Here is a 17,340-nt window from a genome sequence, read left to right as displayed (position 1 = left end):
CACGACATGCCATCGGGTGTGGACTTGACACCACGGACTCGCTAGGTCGGGTGATGAGCACCACGGTGGCGCTTCGGCGTCACGCCTGGCTGAGGTCCACGTCCTTTTCAGGGGATGTCCAGAGTTCCCTCATGGACATGCCTTTTGATGGCACTCTCCTTTTTGGTGAGAAGGCGGACAGTGCGCTGGCTCGGTTCAAGGACTCCCGGGCCACGGCTAAGTCCTTGGGTCTTTCGGCCCCGCGGCCGCAAACTTACGCCTTTCGCCCCTTTTGTGGCCAAGGAAGGGGCGCCTCCTCGCGTCCGCCCGGCCGCAGAACCAACCTGCACGCGGTCGCGGACGTGGATTCCGCCGAGGCGGTACTGGAGGACAATGTGCCGGTCCGTCCACATCCACCCTGGCAGCATCCGCCTCAAAGCCCTCCTAGTCCGAGCTTTCAGGCCCATTCAACGCCAGTGGGAGGCAGAGTTCGCCATCACCTGCTCCACTGGCGCTCCATCACGTCGGACAGGTGGGTGCTGCAAATAGTCTGAAGGGGCTACTCCCTCCCCTTCGAGACGACCCCTCCAGCCATGCCACCGAAGAACCACCGTATGTCGGGGGATCATTTGCATCTTCTACAGGAGGAAGTTTCGGCCCTCTTGGCCAAAGAGGCCGTCGAGCGCGTTGCTGGGCCAGAAGTAGGTCGTGGTTGTTATTCCCACTACTTTCTGGTTCCCAAGAAGGGCAAAGGGGGCCTACGCCCGATCTTGGACCTCAGGAGCGTGAACGCCTTCCTCCGGAAGGAACGGTTCAAGATGCTAACTTTGGCTCAGGTTCTGGCTGCCCTAGTCCCTGGAGACTGGATGGTAGCGTTGGACTTGCAGGACGCTTATTTCCACATCCCCGTCCTGCCGGCCCACGGTGTTACCTGCGGTTCACGGTGGGTAAGGAGCACTTTCAGTTCACCGTGCTCCCCTTCGGCCTCACCAGTGCCCCTCGGGTGTTCACAAAAGTGATGGCGGTGGTCGCAGCTCATCTGCGCAGATCAGGGGTTCCAGTCTTCCCCTATCTCGACGACTGGCTGTTGAAGGCGGGCTCGCCCCAGCAGGTCGTTTCCCACCTCCAGACTACGGCAGACCTCCTGCACTCGCTGGGGTCCTCCATCAATGTGCCGAAGTCGCACCTGAGTCCCTCCCAGAAGCTCCTTTTCATAGGGGCGGTTCTCGATTCGGCGCAGTTCCGGGTCTATCCGCCGGAACAGCGGGTCCTGGACATTCAGGCCCTGATTTCCATCTTCCGGCCTCTGTCTTGGATTTCGGTCAGGTTCGTGCTGCGGCTTCTGGGGCTGATGGCCTCCTGTTGGTACCTCACGCCAGGTGGCGGATGCGGGCTCTGCAGTGGGACCTGAAGTTTCAGTGGGCCCAGCATCGTGGCAACCTGTCCGACCATGTCTTGATCTCGGAGGGCACTGCGAACCAGCTGCAGTGGTGGCTCACGAATTGCGATTGGGTCAGCGGCAGATCCCTCTCCCTACCCCAACCGGAGCACGTAGTAGTGACGGATGCGTCCCTCCTGGGATGGGGAGGCCATATGGGAGAGGCGGTGATCAGAGGACTCTGGTCTCCGGCGGAGACTCGGCTCCATATCAACCTCTTGGAGCTGAGGGCGATCTGACTTGCACTGAAAGCCTTCCTTCCCTCTGTCCGGGTAAGTGTCGTGCAGGTGTTCACGGACAACGCCACCGCCATGTGGTATTGCAACAAACAGGGCGGGGTGGGGTTGTGGACCCTTTGTCAGGCTCTGCGTCTCTGGACATGGCTGGAACATCAGGGCATCACCCTGGTGGTTCAACATCTGGCGGGCTTTCTGAACGCCAGGGCAGACAAACTCAGCCGCTGGTGCATGATGGATCACGAATGGTGTCTGAACTCGGACGTGGCGCAAGGTCTCTTTCTACAGTGGGGAGAGCCTTGGTTAGATCTATTCACCACCGAAGAGAACGCGCAATGTCAGCAGTTCTGCGCGTTGGAATTTCCAAGGCGTCACTCGCTCGGAGACGCTTTTCGTCGCGAGTGGAGTTGCAGTCTGCTGTATGCCTTTCCGCCTATACCACTTCTGCCCAGAGTGTTGAAGAAGATCAGGCGCGACCGGGCCCAAGTTATCTTGGTGGCTCCGGATTGGGCACGAAGGTACTGGTATCCCGAGCTACTCGGTATGTCCATCGATCCCCCCAATACGACTGCCTCTTCAGGAGGATCTTCTGTCGCAGCAGCAGGGGACGGTCCTCCACCCGAACCTGTCCAGCCTGTCCAGATTGAGCGGCGGCAGTTGATGCCATTTGACTTGCCTCCTGAAGTCTGTGATGTCATTCTGGCAGCCAGGCGTCCCTCCACAAAGTCGGTATACGCCTGCCGGTGGAACAAATTTGTGGCATGGTGCACAGCAAAGGCTGTGGATCCCCTTTCCGCCCCTCTTTCTGAGGTTCTCCTCTTTCTTCTTTCCTTGGCCCAGCAGGGCTCTGCTCTGGGCACCTTGAACGGTTATCTTGCTGCAATCTCTGCTTTCTTACGGCTTCCTGATCAGCCTTCTCTTTTCAAGTCCCCTATTGTTTCACGCTTTCTCAAGGGCATTACTCATATGTACCCTCCTGTTCCATTCGTAATGCCTCAGTGGGACTTGAACCTTGTTCTCACTTTTCTGATGTGCGCTCCCTTTGAGCCCCTTCACAACTGTCCCATTCGTCTACTGACTCTGAAAACTGCCTTCCTGGTGGCTATCACCTCTGCTAGGCGGGTGAGTGAACTCCAGGCTCTGTCAGCTAAGCCTCCCTTCCTTTCGGTTCATCTGGATAAGGTTGTCCTCCGGACACGCCCTTCTTTTCTTCCTAAAGTCGTGACTCCCTTTGACATCGGGCAGTCGGTCACGCTGCCCACCTTCTTTCCGCATCCTTCAAAAGATGGAGAGGCTCCACCCTCTGGACCCAAAACGTGCGCTGTTCTTTTATTTGGACCGCACAAAACCGTTCCGGGTGGACCACCAACTTTTTGTTGGATACGTAGGCGCTAAGAAGGGTAAAGCTGTACACAAGCGGACCATCTCGCGGTGGGTCGTGTTGTGTATTAAAATCTCCTATTCTTTGGCGAAGAAGGTCCCTCCTGTTGGGCTGCGAGCCCATTCCACTCGGGCCACAGCGGCGACAACTGCCCTGGGACGGGGAATCCCCTTGCAGGACATCTGTCAGGCGGCGACGTGGGCTTCTCTTCACACGTTCGCAAGACACTATTGCCTGGACAACCAAGTCCGGAGAGATGGCCACTTTGGCCGTTCTGTTCTCCAGGACTTTCTGGTGTGATCTTGGTTCGCAGACCCACCACCGGGGTTGTTATTGCTGGGGTATCTATTCTAAGGTGAGGAATCGAACGTGTTTCTTTCAGATGAACAAGTTACTTCCCTTCGGTAACGATGTATCTGTAAGAAACATTAGTTAGTTGGATTCCTCACTGACCCACCCAGCCTCCCCGTTCTGCGAACCGACATCTAGGGTTAAGGTTCTCCCTTTCAGGGCCCTAGTTTTTTGGCACCAGTGTCTGTCTCGTGCATGGCTCAACGTCCCTGGCGCGGAAAGCTATGTACAAGAACTGACGTCAGCGCGCGAGGGCGGCGTCTAAGTACTCACACGTCATTCCGGCGCACGAAGCCGACGACGGACGCGGAGCCGCATACGACGCCTAGCGACGCGCAAGGGGTATTGCTACAAAAATCTTTCCGGATCCAGCCTGACGCCTGGGGATATTCTAAGGTGAGGAATCTAACTAACTAATGTTTCTTACAGATACATCGTTACCGAAGGTAAGTAACTTGTTCTTTAAACCCACACTGTACCAGCCAAGCACAACGAGAAGCTAAGCATCTTTTTCAGCCATTGAACACTTCAGGGTCATACTAGGAGTATGATGCATAATAAAATGCCATACCGGTTCAGTACAAAGCCATAGGCCCTCACCTGCCCGACTGCATGTCTTGGTAGCCAGTAGAATCCATCTGTTAATTTGGAGGTATCCTCATCTAGCCCATACAGTACTTTATTAATAAGTGTCTCAGTCTTCTATTTGCCCATTCTCAAAGGGGAATTTTTTTATTTTTTTTGAATTTTCTGCAAATAAAGGACCAAATTCAAAAATTGGGTGCAAACTTTTTTCAGCCGTTTCATCATAGTAGAGATTGGATAAAACCTGCTTCTCTCTTGGAGTATCTCCACTGATTGTCATAAGCATTTGAATAATTCCGCCCACGTGCGGGAATCCCAGAGCACTTCTTCATAGAATATCTTCTTAAGTTTAGACGTTCGCATAACTTCAGGAAGGCCTGTAGAAACACTTAAAGAACATAATATGCAGCCTGTACACTGGCTACAGTGGTGCAATTCTTCAGATTGTACTTAGAAAAGGGTTGATGTACCCATATATATGTATAATTTTAGGTAAGTGTTATTACAGTTTAAATCTCTTCCACAAACCCTTTTCTGTAAAAGTAAAAGATGAAGGACAGCGTTGCCACATAGGCTGCCGTTTTGTAAGTTTTAAACAGTGGTGTACCTTTAAGGACCCAGAGACCACCAGTATTCCATCATGCCTAGCAGGTAGCAGTTGCCTCAGTTCTTTTTTCCAGCACCTGGTGACAGGATCCTGGAGCACTGAGCTTGGCCTTTTAGGCTCTTCTCTTCAAAATTCACCAGTGGAATACCTTTGTATAGATTACTAATAGTCTAGTAACTTGCTCACTCTCCCCCTCTAAGTGAACTGAGATTGCTGCAGAGGACTAGAACTTATAGAATGAATGTAAGGGTATTGGGTATAGAGATCACCTTAGGCTGTTACAATATACTCTCCCGCCCCTAAATACCAGAGGATTCTTTAAAACATGTAACTACTTTTATAGCAAAATGTTTGCACCTGTTTTCATAGCTTATATTCATGGTCATTGAAGTGACCAGGTGCTCATAGATTCATATGTGACCATATGGTGCCTAATGGAGTCACATATTAGTTAATTGGAATTGCAACTGTTTAAAGAATTTATAGGTTTTAACTGGAACAAAAACCACCTTCTGAGTGTTCTGTGTTATCTGCCGTATCAATAACAGATCCTGCATGCATTAGCAAAATCACTACATTACACATTCCATGTAGGAGCAGTGAAATCCATCGACAAAGCATGTTTACACCCAGTTGGACTCAGTTATTACGTATAAGTAAACATTTCCACATCACCCTTTTTTATGAATTTATGCAGTTCTGCATTGAATAGCTTAACACTTGCCTTCCTGTTTACAGGGGAGATTGCAGAAAGTCTTGCAGAAAAGTTAATTGGTGTGCTGTTTGAAGTATGGCTTCTGGCTTGTACTCGCTGCTTTCCCACACCTCCTTATTGGAAAACTGCCAAAGAGATGGTTGCTAACTGGAGACATCATCCAGCAGTAATTGAGCAGTGGAGCAAAGCAATCTGTGCTCTTACATCAAGGTGGGTGAAACCAAAAGGAGCAAAAAAATATGCATGTGCCATTTTGCCATCTTCGTGAATCCTCTTCTTTTGATGAAGTCCTATTTTCTATATAGAAATGTGAGTTGGTAGGTTGTAGGTAAAATAACACTTGCCTGGATTCATTAAAATTAAAACTCAATAGAAATAAAGGATTTTCACCAAATCTAAATGATAAATAGTCCTCTGTATGTATTGTACTCTTAAGTCTCCTATTCCTACCCTGTAGGTGTACTCTGCTATTTGGAGATGGGACTGGAAACTGTTTTACAAAATTGTTAATACAAAGCTTTTGAAAGTCTCTACTGTGCATGGATGGGTACATTTTATGTTGCAAACACCTCTTTGCCTTCATAGGTGAACACTTTCATCAGTTTTTTTTACGCTTGTTCAGTGAGGAAAGAACCTGCTTTTTGCCTACGTCCCCACAGCAAATTTGGTTGGAGTCAACTTTTCTAGACTACAAGGGGGTGCACAGCAGCAGAACTCAGCCCAATCCTTGGCATAGTTTGTGTTGACTGTCGAGTGGTTTTCTTTAGTATTTTCATCAGAGGGCACAACATCAGTAGAATCATTGATGGAATTCTTCTTGGGAGTTGGAGAAGCTGCTTTCTGGTCAAGGGATTCATCAGATAATGAAGTGGGGAGCTGCCTCATCATTCCAACTCCAGTGTACCACGACTGCAGACCATCACAGAGGCAGACCTATGTAAGAAAAAGCATAAATGTAAGAACAAGCATTTGCAATGCAATAGGTCTCGCATTTACTCGAGTTTGAGCTATTAACATTGCAAATAACAATGCCTTTTATTTTTGTTTTTAAAACCTAAATAAAAGGCAGTGTCATTAACAATGCCAATAGCTTAAACTTGCATAAATGCGAGACCTATTGCATTGCAAATGCTTGTTTTTGTAAGGCAGGAAGCCATAAAGTCAACTAGTGAAAAGCACAGAATGTTAAGCCAGCAAGGGAGCCAGAACCCTGGTTCACTAGAATGTATCAGTCAGTAGCTATCAAGGCACATTTGCAGTTACTTTGCATAGAAAAGCATTTTAAGGAAATAAAATTTAATTTCATACAATTTAACAAATGTATAATGTGCAGGAGTGCACGTGTGCTACTACGTTGCCCTAATGTAACCTAAAAATGATTATTGATAGTATTCCAAGAAGCGCAGAGTCCGCCAGAGTTATTGCTAATGAAGCACAATTTCTAAGAGGCTCCCATTTTAGAAGTGTTTATTAAAATTAAAGCATGTGGTCCGTGAACAGTTTGTCCTGCTTATCATTTTCAAGTTTTGTGCGATAGTCAGTACGGCTCAGCTTTATGGAGTCAAATGAAGTCTGACGTCTGTGATGTTGGTGGCACGATAAGTGGGAGGTACTTGTAAACACAGATATAAATGATTAAAATGAAGACGGCATCACATAACATATCCCCAAAACATTTTTCGTCTGTATTACCTACAAACACAGACTTAAAGAAAAAGTAGCGCTGAATCATGTAACATAATATCCCCCACTTATTTGTAGACTGTAATACCAACAAACCTAGCGAACCCAAAAAACAAGTGTAGAATTAAGGAAATGAGCTCATCTTTCCAATGTGTCTGCACTGATGGATTAAAAGACAATGCGGAGTTTGTAAAGCGTGTGCTGCGATAAGCTTGTTCTCAATTTGTAATCCAAAATGCACACATTACGAGAATATTGGGCGTATGATGTTGTGGATGTAGCATGTGTTGCATGTTTAAAGCATACAAAAAAACACTAGAGGGAAGTGCTCCTTTACATAGAAGCGGAACGGTGAACCCCAGAAAGCATACATTAAATTTAATTTGTAGACCAAATTTCATTCCTAGCAACGCTGTCCAGAGTATTGGCGCCACTAGACCAAATTTCATTCTTTGCAACGCTGTCCAGAGTATTGGCGCCATAAATAGTGGGGTAGGTAATACTGGGAGGCGATTACAACTGTGTAGCAGATATAGTCTTAGATCGCTCTCACCCACCTTATGAGGGAGTCTGCGTGGTTGAGGCACTGAGACTAGCCGCTTCAGTGGGGTCTCATTGACTAATGGAGAACGTTGCACCTTGAGGACAGAGACTATTTATTTTCACACTTGACCTACACATCTGGTTGGATGCTATCCTTTGTACGGCTTACGTACATGAGCAACTGGGGAATACTTTGCTAGAACAATCTCTGATCATAACCCCCTTCTATTGGGATTCTGTTACACATACTAAGCCTTGTATCCTTACCTGTCGACTAAAACCAGAATCCTTAGAATACTCAGTGATTTAAACTACGATACGTACGGCTATAGATCAATACTTTACAGAGAACTTAGGCTCCGCATCAACCCCACTTATACTATGGGATGCCTTCAAAGTAGTGATGCGGGGTAGGTGTATTACCAAAACAGTGGGAATCCGCGGGACCCTTCTACAAGAGGCATTGGCCGTAGAACAAAAACAGAGAATTTAAGAAAAATAGACCGAACACCGAGAATTGCAGGAAACATTACTGGGTGCGAAGGAACAGATAGCAGAGCAGGTTGAAAGACTATGCTGCACTGATTATAGGAATAAAATGATTTGAGCACATGCAGAGAGAGATCGTTCCGGGTCGTTCCTAGTGTGGTTGGCCAATCCTGCTAAGAGGGGATCGGTCACCCTGGAACTTAGGGATGAAGACACTCCAACGCTCTTTCGGCAACAGGGTATTAATAAAACATTCCATGAGTATTGTACTGATCTATACCAGAGCAGAGTGTTAGGTTTGGAGGCAGACATTGATTATTCTTGGGGACCCTGAGATTACCGAACATACCCGGCGAGGAGGTAAAATTATTAGGGAGGGAAATAGAAATACAGGTAGTCTGAGCCACCATTAAATCATTGGCCAGGAATAAAACACCTGAACCGATGGCTTACCGGTTGAAGTGCTTGGACCTAGTCTGGTGGAACTCTATAATCTAGCGAAGCAAGGTGGGTGACTCCCTGAGACCACAAGGGAGGCCCAGGACTGTGCCTCTATTAAAGCCTGGGAGACCAGGCTTCGTTAAAACAGCCTACATACTGCTATCAGTACTTAATTTGTATTAATCTGGGGCCACTTGGCAACCCAGTCCATAACTATTGTCTCCTGCTGTGGTCCGAACACCGATGACCCATAGTTCTTCCTGGTGCTCTGGGGCAAAAGCTCGGACATAGCATCCACACACTTGCTATGGGGCGGAGACTTCAATGTGACCTTGGATCCCGCCATGGACCAGTCGCACCCACAACCGCATCACTAAACCAACACACACTACACTCTTAAAGCGATTGTTGAACACGAACTGCTTGATGCTTGGCGCCATTTACACCCGCAGCTCTGGGAGGTTCTTGCTACACGACCGCTCGATCCTCTTGGTCACGAATAGATGAATGGCTCATCCAGGGCCTCACCCCCTGGCTGATGCAGGCTTCATATCTGCCCCGCACATACTCCGATCATTCCCCAGCACTCATCACCCTTGCTCCCCCCTCAAATTTCCTCGCCCTTTCTGTCCTGCCGCCTCAACCCACAAAATTTACTAGATTCAGTATTCCAACAGGAACTGGAACAAGAAATAACTGATTTATTTCCACAAAATATAGACTCTGTCGAACAATATTCCACTATATGGAAGGCTTTTAAAGTTGCCATCCGAGGGATATGCATTGCAAAAAGTGGCGGAATCTTGAAAGATCTGCTCTAGACTTCATAAACTAGAAACTGAGCTCAAACAAACGGAGAATATGATACAAACCACCCCCTCCCCAGAATTGCATGCCCGACTGAGAAGCTTAATCACTGAATATCAAGAAACAGCCGAGACAAAATGTAAATTAAGGGGGAAATATTGCCGATACGGGGAAGGCGACGGACCGGGGAAAGCATTCGCATCCCTAATTCACACTCCTCGATTTTCTAATGTCCTGGAGATCGAAGACGCGGACGGGCAAATACACAAGAATACTTCTGATATCGTAGAAGCTTTTCGCAGCTTTTATACAACTCTATATAGGACACATGGAACCCACCTGGTAGATTTTACCCCCTTTTTCGAGGATACTGCAATAGCGTGGCTGGGTGATAGACAACAGGAATTTCTTCTAGCACACCACGAGGATGAAGAAATCATCTCCGCCATAATGCAACTGCAATCGGGGAAGGCCCCGGGGCCGATGGCCTCCCAGCCGAATTTTATAAGATGTTCCGCCACTTACTTATTCCTGTGCTTCGACATGTTTTTGAAGAGGCCCGGGAAACAGGCATCTTGCCCCCGACGATGCGTGATGCATGCATAATCTCCCTGCCCAAACCAGGCAAACATCCTCCCACTGTGACCGCTCTCATTAATTGTCAATGCTAAAATCTTGGCAAAATTGATTGCCAACCGCATTAGCCCTCTCTTGACTGCTCTTTTACTCCCGGATCAATCGGTTTTCGTACCCAGCAGAGGCACGTCTCACAATTTGCGCACGTTGTTTGCGGTCCTACAGGATATTGAACCGGATTTGAACGCTGCGGCCATATTTCTCGACGCTAATAAGTCGTTCGATTCATTGGAATGGGACTACCTCGCCTTTGTCCTACAGCGCATGGGCTTCCCTGCACCATTCCTAGCCTGGATAGATTTATTATATACTGATCTACAGGTTAGAGTCATGATCAATGGTGTCCAGTCCTCTCCAGATCTCCGGAGGCACCTGCCAGGGGTGTCCCCTATCGTCCCTCCTTTTCGCTGTAGCGATAGAACCCTTGGCTGCCAAGGTCCGACAACATTTCCAGGAACATGCACTGATTTATCCAGCTAGGCAGATCTTAATTTCACTCTACGCTGATGATTTTACATTATACTTGCAAAATCCAGACGAAAGCCTCAACCCCATTCTTACACTGCTTATCCTATTTGGCCACCTCTCTGAAGTTAATATCAACTGGGGAAAATCCCAGATTTTCCCCCTTACGGAGGCCACCACACGAATCGAGACGGATTATCCACTCACATGGTGTGCAGATACTCTGACATACCTTGGAATAGTCATCTCCCGGAATCGTGATGAGCTGATGCTCTCCAACAATGGAAGAGCGCTTGACCTCCTCACAGAAATGTTTTCCAGATGGATAGCATTACCCCTTTCCATGGCTGGCAGAGCTTCCCTGATCAAAATGGTGATATTGCCTAAACTGCTTTACCTTTTTAAGAACATCCCGTATGCCCCTAGTTGCCATTTTTTTAAAGCCATCAGGGCCCAGTTGATCCGACTCGTTTGGGGTCGACATCAGGCTAGACTAAATTGGGACACCCTTACGCGACCCTTTGGGGTCGGAGAATTTGAGATACCGGATCTGGAGCTCTATTTGTTCTGTGCCCAGGCCCACTTTGCGGCTTACGTGCCCAATACATGCCTCACCTAGCAGTGGAGGACAGTTACATGCCTCCCACATAATTTTCAGCCTATTTGAGCACCCCGGCGGTTCCAAGGAGACAGGCTTTTTTTAGCTTTAGAACGCATGACGGGGTCACACATCCCAGAGGATCCCCTCACTGCACTCTTGGGCTACGCTGTGCTGATACCTGCTAAGATACGGCGATATGTCTCCTTGGCACTCCTCCTTGCTAAGCAACGAATCGCTTGTAAATGGGGCAGGGGTAGAGCTCTTAAGTTCAAGGACTGGCTCCAAGATCTCATATACTACCAAGAACAGTTGCACACATATGCTGAATTGCTTCCACTCTCCTCCTGCCCCTTGGATATTTGGGGTCCCCCCCCAGATCTACCTCCTGGAGCATAACGTAACTGTAGACATTAACACTGATTCCCGCACTGGTGGGGAAGACATACGGAGTGGGGCTGGGACAAGAGACACGGGGGACACCTCACAAGAAGAACCTAGCTTACCAATTGGAAGCTCTGGGGATTAGGGCAATTGGTATAGGAATACACTTGAGAGGCAGGCATCGATGACTGGATAGTTCTTCTTTTGCTATAATTTGTAGATAGTGGCACTGTTCTTTTGTTCTTAGAGCTTTTGATCATAAATGTTTGAGACCTTTTTTGTGGCCATGCTATCCTTACTGCCCACCTGACGCAGCCGGCCCGTAGTGGTTGTAGGCGGCTTGCTGTGTATCCTCCCTCCCGCCCCCACTGCCTTACCATATGCCATCTTGCATTGCCGGCCCGCTTGGGATGTAGGCATCGTGCTGTGTATGAGCCATCTGGCACCAATAAAGGTCTTTGGGAGAAAAAAAAAATTCACAACTCTAACTTAGCATCCATTTGACTCCACTCCAAAATGCGGATTGATGGACAATCAGTTATGTAGTCTGAAAGGAATTAACCTAATCAAACACTTATTTGATGGACTTTCACACTACCCTTCTCAAATTTGCAAACGCGCTACATGTTGGATGACCTTGACTTTTACAAATTTCTAAGGCTAAAGGTTCCGCTTTCAAAAAACTCAGCGCTAAAGATACACCCAATACTACTTAACCTCACTAATATCTTGTGCAAGGCTGACCATGTGGTAGCCAAATATACAAGTTACTCTTACCAAAATCTTATAAATCTTACTTGCGGAATGAACAAAAATGGGAGGCAGAACCATGCAAAAGTAATAGTAAATGTGATTGGAAACGTATTTACAAGTCCTCTTTTACAAATAAGATATCACCAATGTCGTCTCAAACGAAATGCATGCTTATTCACAGATCCTTCTGGCCCCCCCAAAAACTACATAAACTTAACCTAAGACAAGAACTGTAGCGATCATACAAATGACCTGGCGCACATGCTCCTCTGTAGTCCCGCTCTGCAAAATTACTGGGATAACATTTTAAAGTTCATTAAAAGTACCTTGGGCATTTACCCCTCTCATAAATTCTCCTACATTTTGCTAAGACAATTTGACCAACAAATAAGAAATAAAGCAGATTAATTTCTTTCAGACTTAATGCTGACTCAAGCTTGCACATTGGTGCTTACGGATTGGAAGAACTCCAGTATTCTTACATTTCATATATGGTGTGAATGGCTTCCGTTTCTCAGAGGAGTGGATAATACCTTGCAGCAACATAGCCCCGTGGCGCCCGCCCAACAGACCTATGTGGCGTTCTCGTGATCCTGCTACTTTATCATTTAAACCACAGTATGCGGATGATTCTCCTACAATGGCTTAAATAGCATGATTCACTGTACACTGCACCCTGGTTATTTATTTTTAACTACCAGTAATGCAACCTATAATTAATTCAAAATCCGCTCACTCATACTCATTCACATTGTGTCAGTCAAGTGTTTGTCTTTCCTACTGTGCATTCACAGATGACAATACAAAATGTATTTTCTGCAGTCTTACCCTCTTCCCTTTACCTTATGTCCCTTTGTTTCGCTTGTGCTTAACTTGTTCTGCAATACAATTGTGATATGGATTTGATGAAGGGCAAATTCTGTTTATTATTTATGTGCTTTATAATACAGTCTTTGTTTATTTTCTTGCAACATCAGTAAAAACTATTTTAACAAAAAATGAAACGCTGGCCATTCTGAGATGTTTTCATCACTTTCTTTGTACAAACAAAATACTGTTTGAAGTTTAAAGAAAAATATAAACAAAGGTGATAATTTTTATTCCCCAGGTTGCTACGATTCACATACGGCCCTTCATTCCCTGCATTTAAAGTTCCTGAAGAAGATGCTTCTCTAGTTCCTTCAGAAATGGACAATGAATGTGTTGGACAAACTTGGTTTCGCTTTCTACATATGTTGAGGTATTGCACAGATTAATACTATTTTTTTTGTCAACGTTTTTTATTCAACATGACTTTCACATTACAGTACATAAAGAACATGCGGGACTTCATACGCACAATGTAAGCTAAAGGGAATACAGCTTCTCTCTGTGGGAAGTCCCAACGCCCCCTCCCTAAATTTAGGTCATGTCCGATTGTTAATCTAAGAAATGGAGCTTATAGACCACACATGCCACTTCCCCACTCCCTTCCCTGGTGGTAGTGGGTTCTTCTTGTTCCTACGGCTGGGCCGACAAAGGATAGTCAGGAGTGGCACCGAAATAGCTCTCCTTACACTCTCTATACCTCATGGGGAGGCTTCATGTGTTTAGTGGCATAATCAGGCTTTGGCCCTGGTTAGGTTAAAACTGAAATGAATGCATGGCCCGCACCAAGGGTGGGCAGACCGCCAAGGGGAGCCCCCGCGAGAGAAAGGAGACTAGTGGGCCCCATTTATATTTTACCGTTTTGTATTCATCTCTAAAAATGTCCGCTAGTCTTTCCATGGTGAGTATTCTCCACAGGCGTGAGTGCCACAACGACAAGGCTGGCGCTTCCCTTTTTTTCCAGGCTGCTGCTATTGTCGTTTTTACCGCCCCTAGACAAGCCCACATTATTGCCTTATCAGCTCTTGTCTGGTGTTCCGGATCAGGGTCTCTGATGACCAAAAGAATCCCCTCAATAGTTGTCGGTATAGGGAATCCCAGCATATCTTTAATGTGCAATAAAATCTCCTCCCAGAATGTTGTAATCGTAGGACAGTCCTACCAGATGCGCCGTAAGTCCCTGAGAAGACCTCAACCCCGCCAGCAGAGATCTGAAGACTCCGGGAATATTTTTTCAAGTTTACTGGGGTATAAGTACCAATCAAAGAGTTTTGTAATGGGCCTCTCTTAATGCCACTGAGTGGTTACTCTTAGCTATATCGGACCATAGGTGTTTCCATTCGTCTTCTGCAATGTCTCTTACCACCACTTGCTCCCATAAAAGACATGTAACACGCCCTTCGCGCACGTAGTGTTGCAAGTAACATACCATAGAGAGAGGAGTTTGCCCCCTTCATGGAGCCAGCCTTCTGAACAAACTGTTCTATCAGGGTTTGTTCTCTGGTGGCTGCTTCCCTAATCTGAGGCTGGGATACCCAGTGTATAAGTTTGAGATATTGGAAATGGTTGCTGTTGGGAACATGTAACTATTTGGCAGCTTTCAAATGTCTAGATATGAAAGTATGCTGTTCCTAGAGAGAGCTATTGGTGAGTAAAGAGATGTATGTGTCCCCGAGGTCAGGAGGAGAGTCCTCCTTTAGGAAAAAGACCCTCACACACCCGGCAGACTAGCTGTCATATGTCGTCAGCATGTGGCCCAGATGTTAAGTGTCATCATCGGGTCTGCTCCGAATCGGGGCGGCGCTGCAATACCCGATCGGCGACCCCAGTGGCGCCTTTTTGTGGAGATCTTTATTCCATAGTTGCCGGTGGGTGAATGCAGGTGAGGGCCTTCAAGTGAGGAAGTGTGTGGTGGAAGGAGTGTATTAAAAATAAGTAGTGGGGAACATAAATAGTGTTTATTAAATGACGGGGGTCCCACTCTTATTCTAAAAACAATAGAGTGCGTAATATTACAGTTACAATGACTGTTTTACGCTGTGGTCATAAATGGTCAACATGTTTCTTGCTTAAGTAAAGTAACCGCAATTCTTCAGGACCAGGTGATTCACACACTTAGTGGTAGTGGCTACTGTGGCACTTACCACACATACAGCACCCTAATAAGTGGTGACTAGTGGAGGTGAGGTACAATGCCTGAAAGAGAAAAGTACAGGGACACAAACATACATGTAAATAACAATCGCAATGTGACAAATATTGTAGATCTTATATTTAAAAACTACGATCATCAGTTGTCATGCAATTTCAATATTGCCAGGTGTTCAGCTATAAGGTGGTACTAGGTGTGAACACCCTTAAGAAGTGGACTAAAACAAGAGTATTATTAAAAAATGACCAATTCCCACTGTGAATAGTGCTATGGCAGAAATTTCAGAGTACCCGATGTGAGGGGTGCACAGTGGCATCAGGGCAGAAATATCAGTTAATTGGGTTAAACCACTCACCCTTAACTGCAGGGCTACGAGATCCAACGAGCTGGCGCTGGAGGCAGACACCGGATAGTACAGTGTCCTAATGGTACAAAAAGCGGCGACCAGAGTGGAAGGCAGAAAGTGCAGCCGCAAAAAGATTGGGGTGAGAGCTGTTCCCTTTATAGCTCAATCGTATAGCGTGGAAATCCGCACAAGGTGAGGACCCAGGCACTAAGACCTACACGAGAATACTTACAGAAGTCCGTAGAACAGGACGCCTTCCCACCTACCCTTGATCCAGGCCGACTCGGGGGACGTATCTCGGAACTCCCAGAGGAATTATCAAGCGTTATCCAGCCAATCGGATCCGCGTACCAATTGGTTCGTCAGAGAGGTACTGGGGGAAAGACTAGTATGCGAAGTCTACTTCCGGTAGAAGAAGAAGAGTGAATGTTGGCGTGTTGCAGGACGTGCCACGTGATTAACAGGAAGTGGAGTCACATGCAACAACAACAGTGCTACGTAAGAAGCCCTTATTGGTTGTGAGAGTTAGGGGTTGTTGTGGTAACCTTATGATGTCGAGGGCGTGTCAGTCCGATATGCTTGGAAAGTACATGACAGCGCGGATCGAGGGAAAATAGCAAATGCGTGTTGCGGGCACCTGGTGTAATGTAATCATTGCGTCGCCACATCGCATGTTGGGAAGATGACATGAAGGTATCGTGGGATATCTATAGACACATAGGCTAGTATACTGTGGTGTCTAAGTGTCACAATCTCAACCAAGTGTAGACTCAATCAGGTTCAGAACGTCTACTGGAGACAGATAGATAGTGGTATGTTCTGTCATGTCAAATATTGGTGAGGCTACTCCACGGGATGTCCTCATTCAATCCTTTAGTATTGGAAGATAATCTCATCACCCACCTCTGTTCCAGAGTGAATAATTTTGTTTTAGTGACATTCTTAGGGGACTGGAGAACTACCCACTTGAAAGAATCTGGAGAGTGATTATTTTCACAAAAGTGCTTAGTCATCCTAGTGTTCATTTTTTTGCAACGGAAATTACTCCGATGCTCAATGATTCTCGTCTTCACTGGTCTAGTCGTCATCCCTATGTAGGGTAGATTACACGGGCAGGTTATCAGATAAACGCAGTAGGCAGTGTTACAGTTAGTGTGCGTTCTGCATTCCCACGTGGTCCCGTTAGGAAAAACGATGTCCTTCGTTATTTTAGTTTGAGGACAAACCACACAGGAATCGCAAGGGTAATGGCCCCTGACAGGTGGAAGGTTCCATAAAGTGGATTGAGTGGTATTCACTGGTAGTTTGGGTCTAGTATGTATCAATCTCTCCTTCAAATTAGTGGTGCGTTTGAAGGCAAAACGGGGGTTAGGTATTGTAAGTTCCCCGGTGTGGAGGATACCCCAATGTTTGTTAATGATTTTCTTGAGTTGTGATGAGTTAGGAGTGTAGGTAATCACACAGGTGAGGCAGTCGTCCGTTTTTTTCTCTCTTGGTTCAAGTAACCCTTCCCTGTTGTTGTTACGGGCACGTTTGTAGGATCTCTTGATGTCCCGGCTCTGATAACCCCTCTGGAGAAGATTGGTCATAAGGGTTTTGGACTCCTTTTTAAAGTCAGTCACAGAGCTGCAATTCCTCCTGATACGGAGGAATTGACCAAAGGGTAAATTTTGTTTGAGTGCCCCAGGGTGATAGCTATTGAAATGTAATAGACTATTTCTGTCAGTGGGTTTGCGATGTAGTGTGGTACTCATTTGATGATCGTCTAGTATGATCAAGAGGTCCAGAAAGGGAAGTTGGTGGTCAGAGATGGTACTCGTAAATTTTAAATATGGATTTAAAGTGTTTATCCATTGGCAAAATTCATTGCAGTGTACCAGTCCT

The 17,340-nt window shown here is 46.5% G+C and overlaps 1 protein-coding gene across 6 annotated transcripts in view; it reads left to right on the top strand.

Moving 5' to 3' along the window:
• The window catches only part of RALGAPB (Ral GTPase activating protein non-catalytic subunit beta), a 2,310,294-nt gene that overhangs the window by 154,841 nt on the left and 2,138,113 nt on the right, over nucleotides 1-17,340 (top strand). For all 6 annotated transcript variants that reach the window (XM_085618929.1, XM_085618931.1, XM_085618928.1 and 3 more), the window contains exons 5-6: nucleotides 5,316-5,502; nucleotides 13,200-13,331. In XM_085618929.1, coding sequence (XP_085475055.1) covers nucleotides 5,316-5,502; nucleotides 13,200-13,331 — 319 coding nt within the window. The remainder of the gene's footprint in view (nucleotides 1-5,315; nucleotides 5,503-13,199; nucleotides 13,332-17,340) is intronic.

This window comes from Triturus cristatus, chromosome 7 (genome assembly GCF_964204655.1).
Source record: "Triturus cristatus chromosome 7, aTriCri1.1, whole genome shotgun sequence".
NCBI classification, from domain to species: domain Eukaryota; kingdom Metazoa; phylum Chordata; class Amphibia; order Caudata; family Salamandridae; genus Triturus; species Triturus cristatus.
This window is presented reverse-complemented; position numbering and strand designations above follow the sequence as displayed.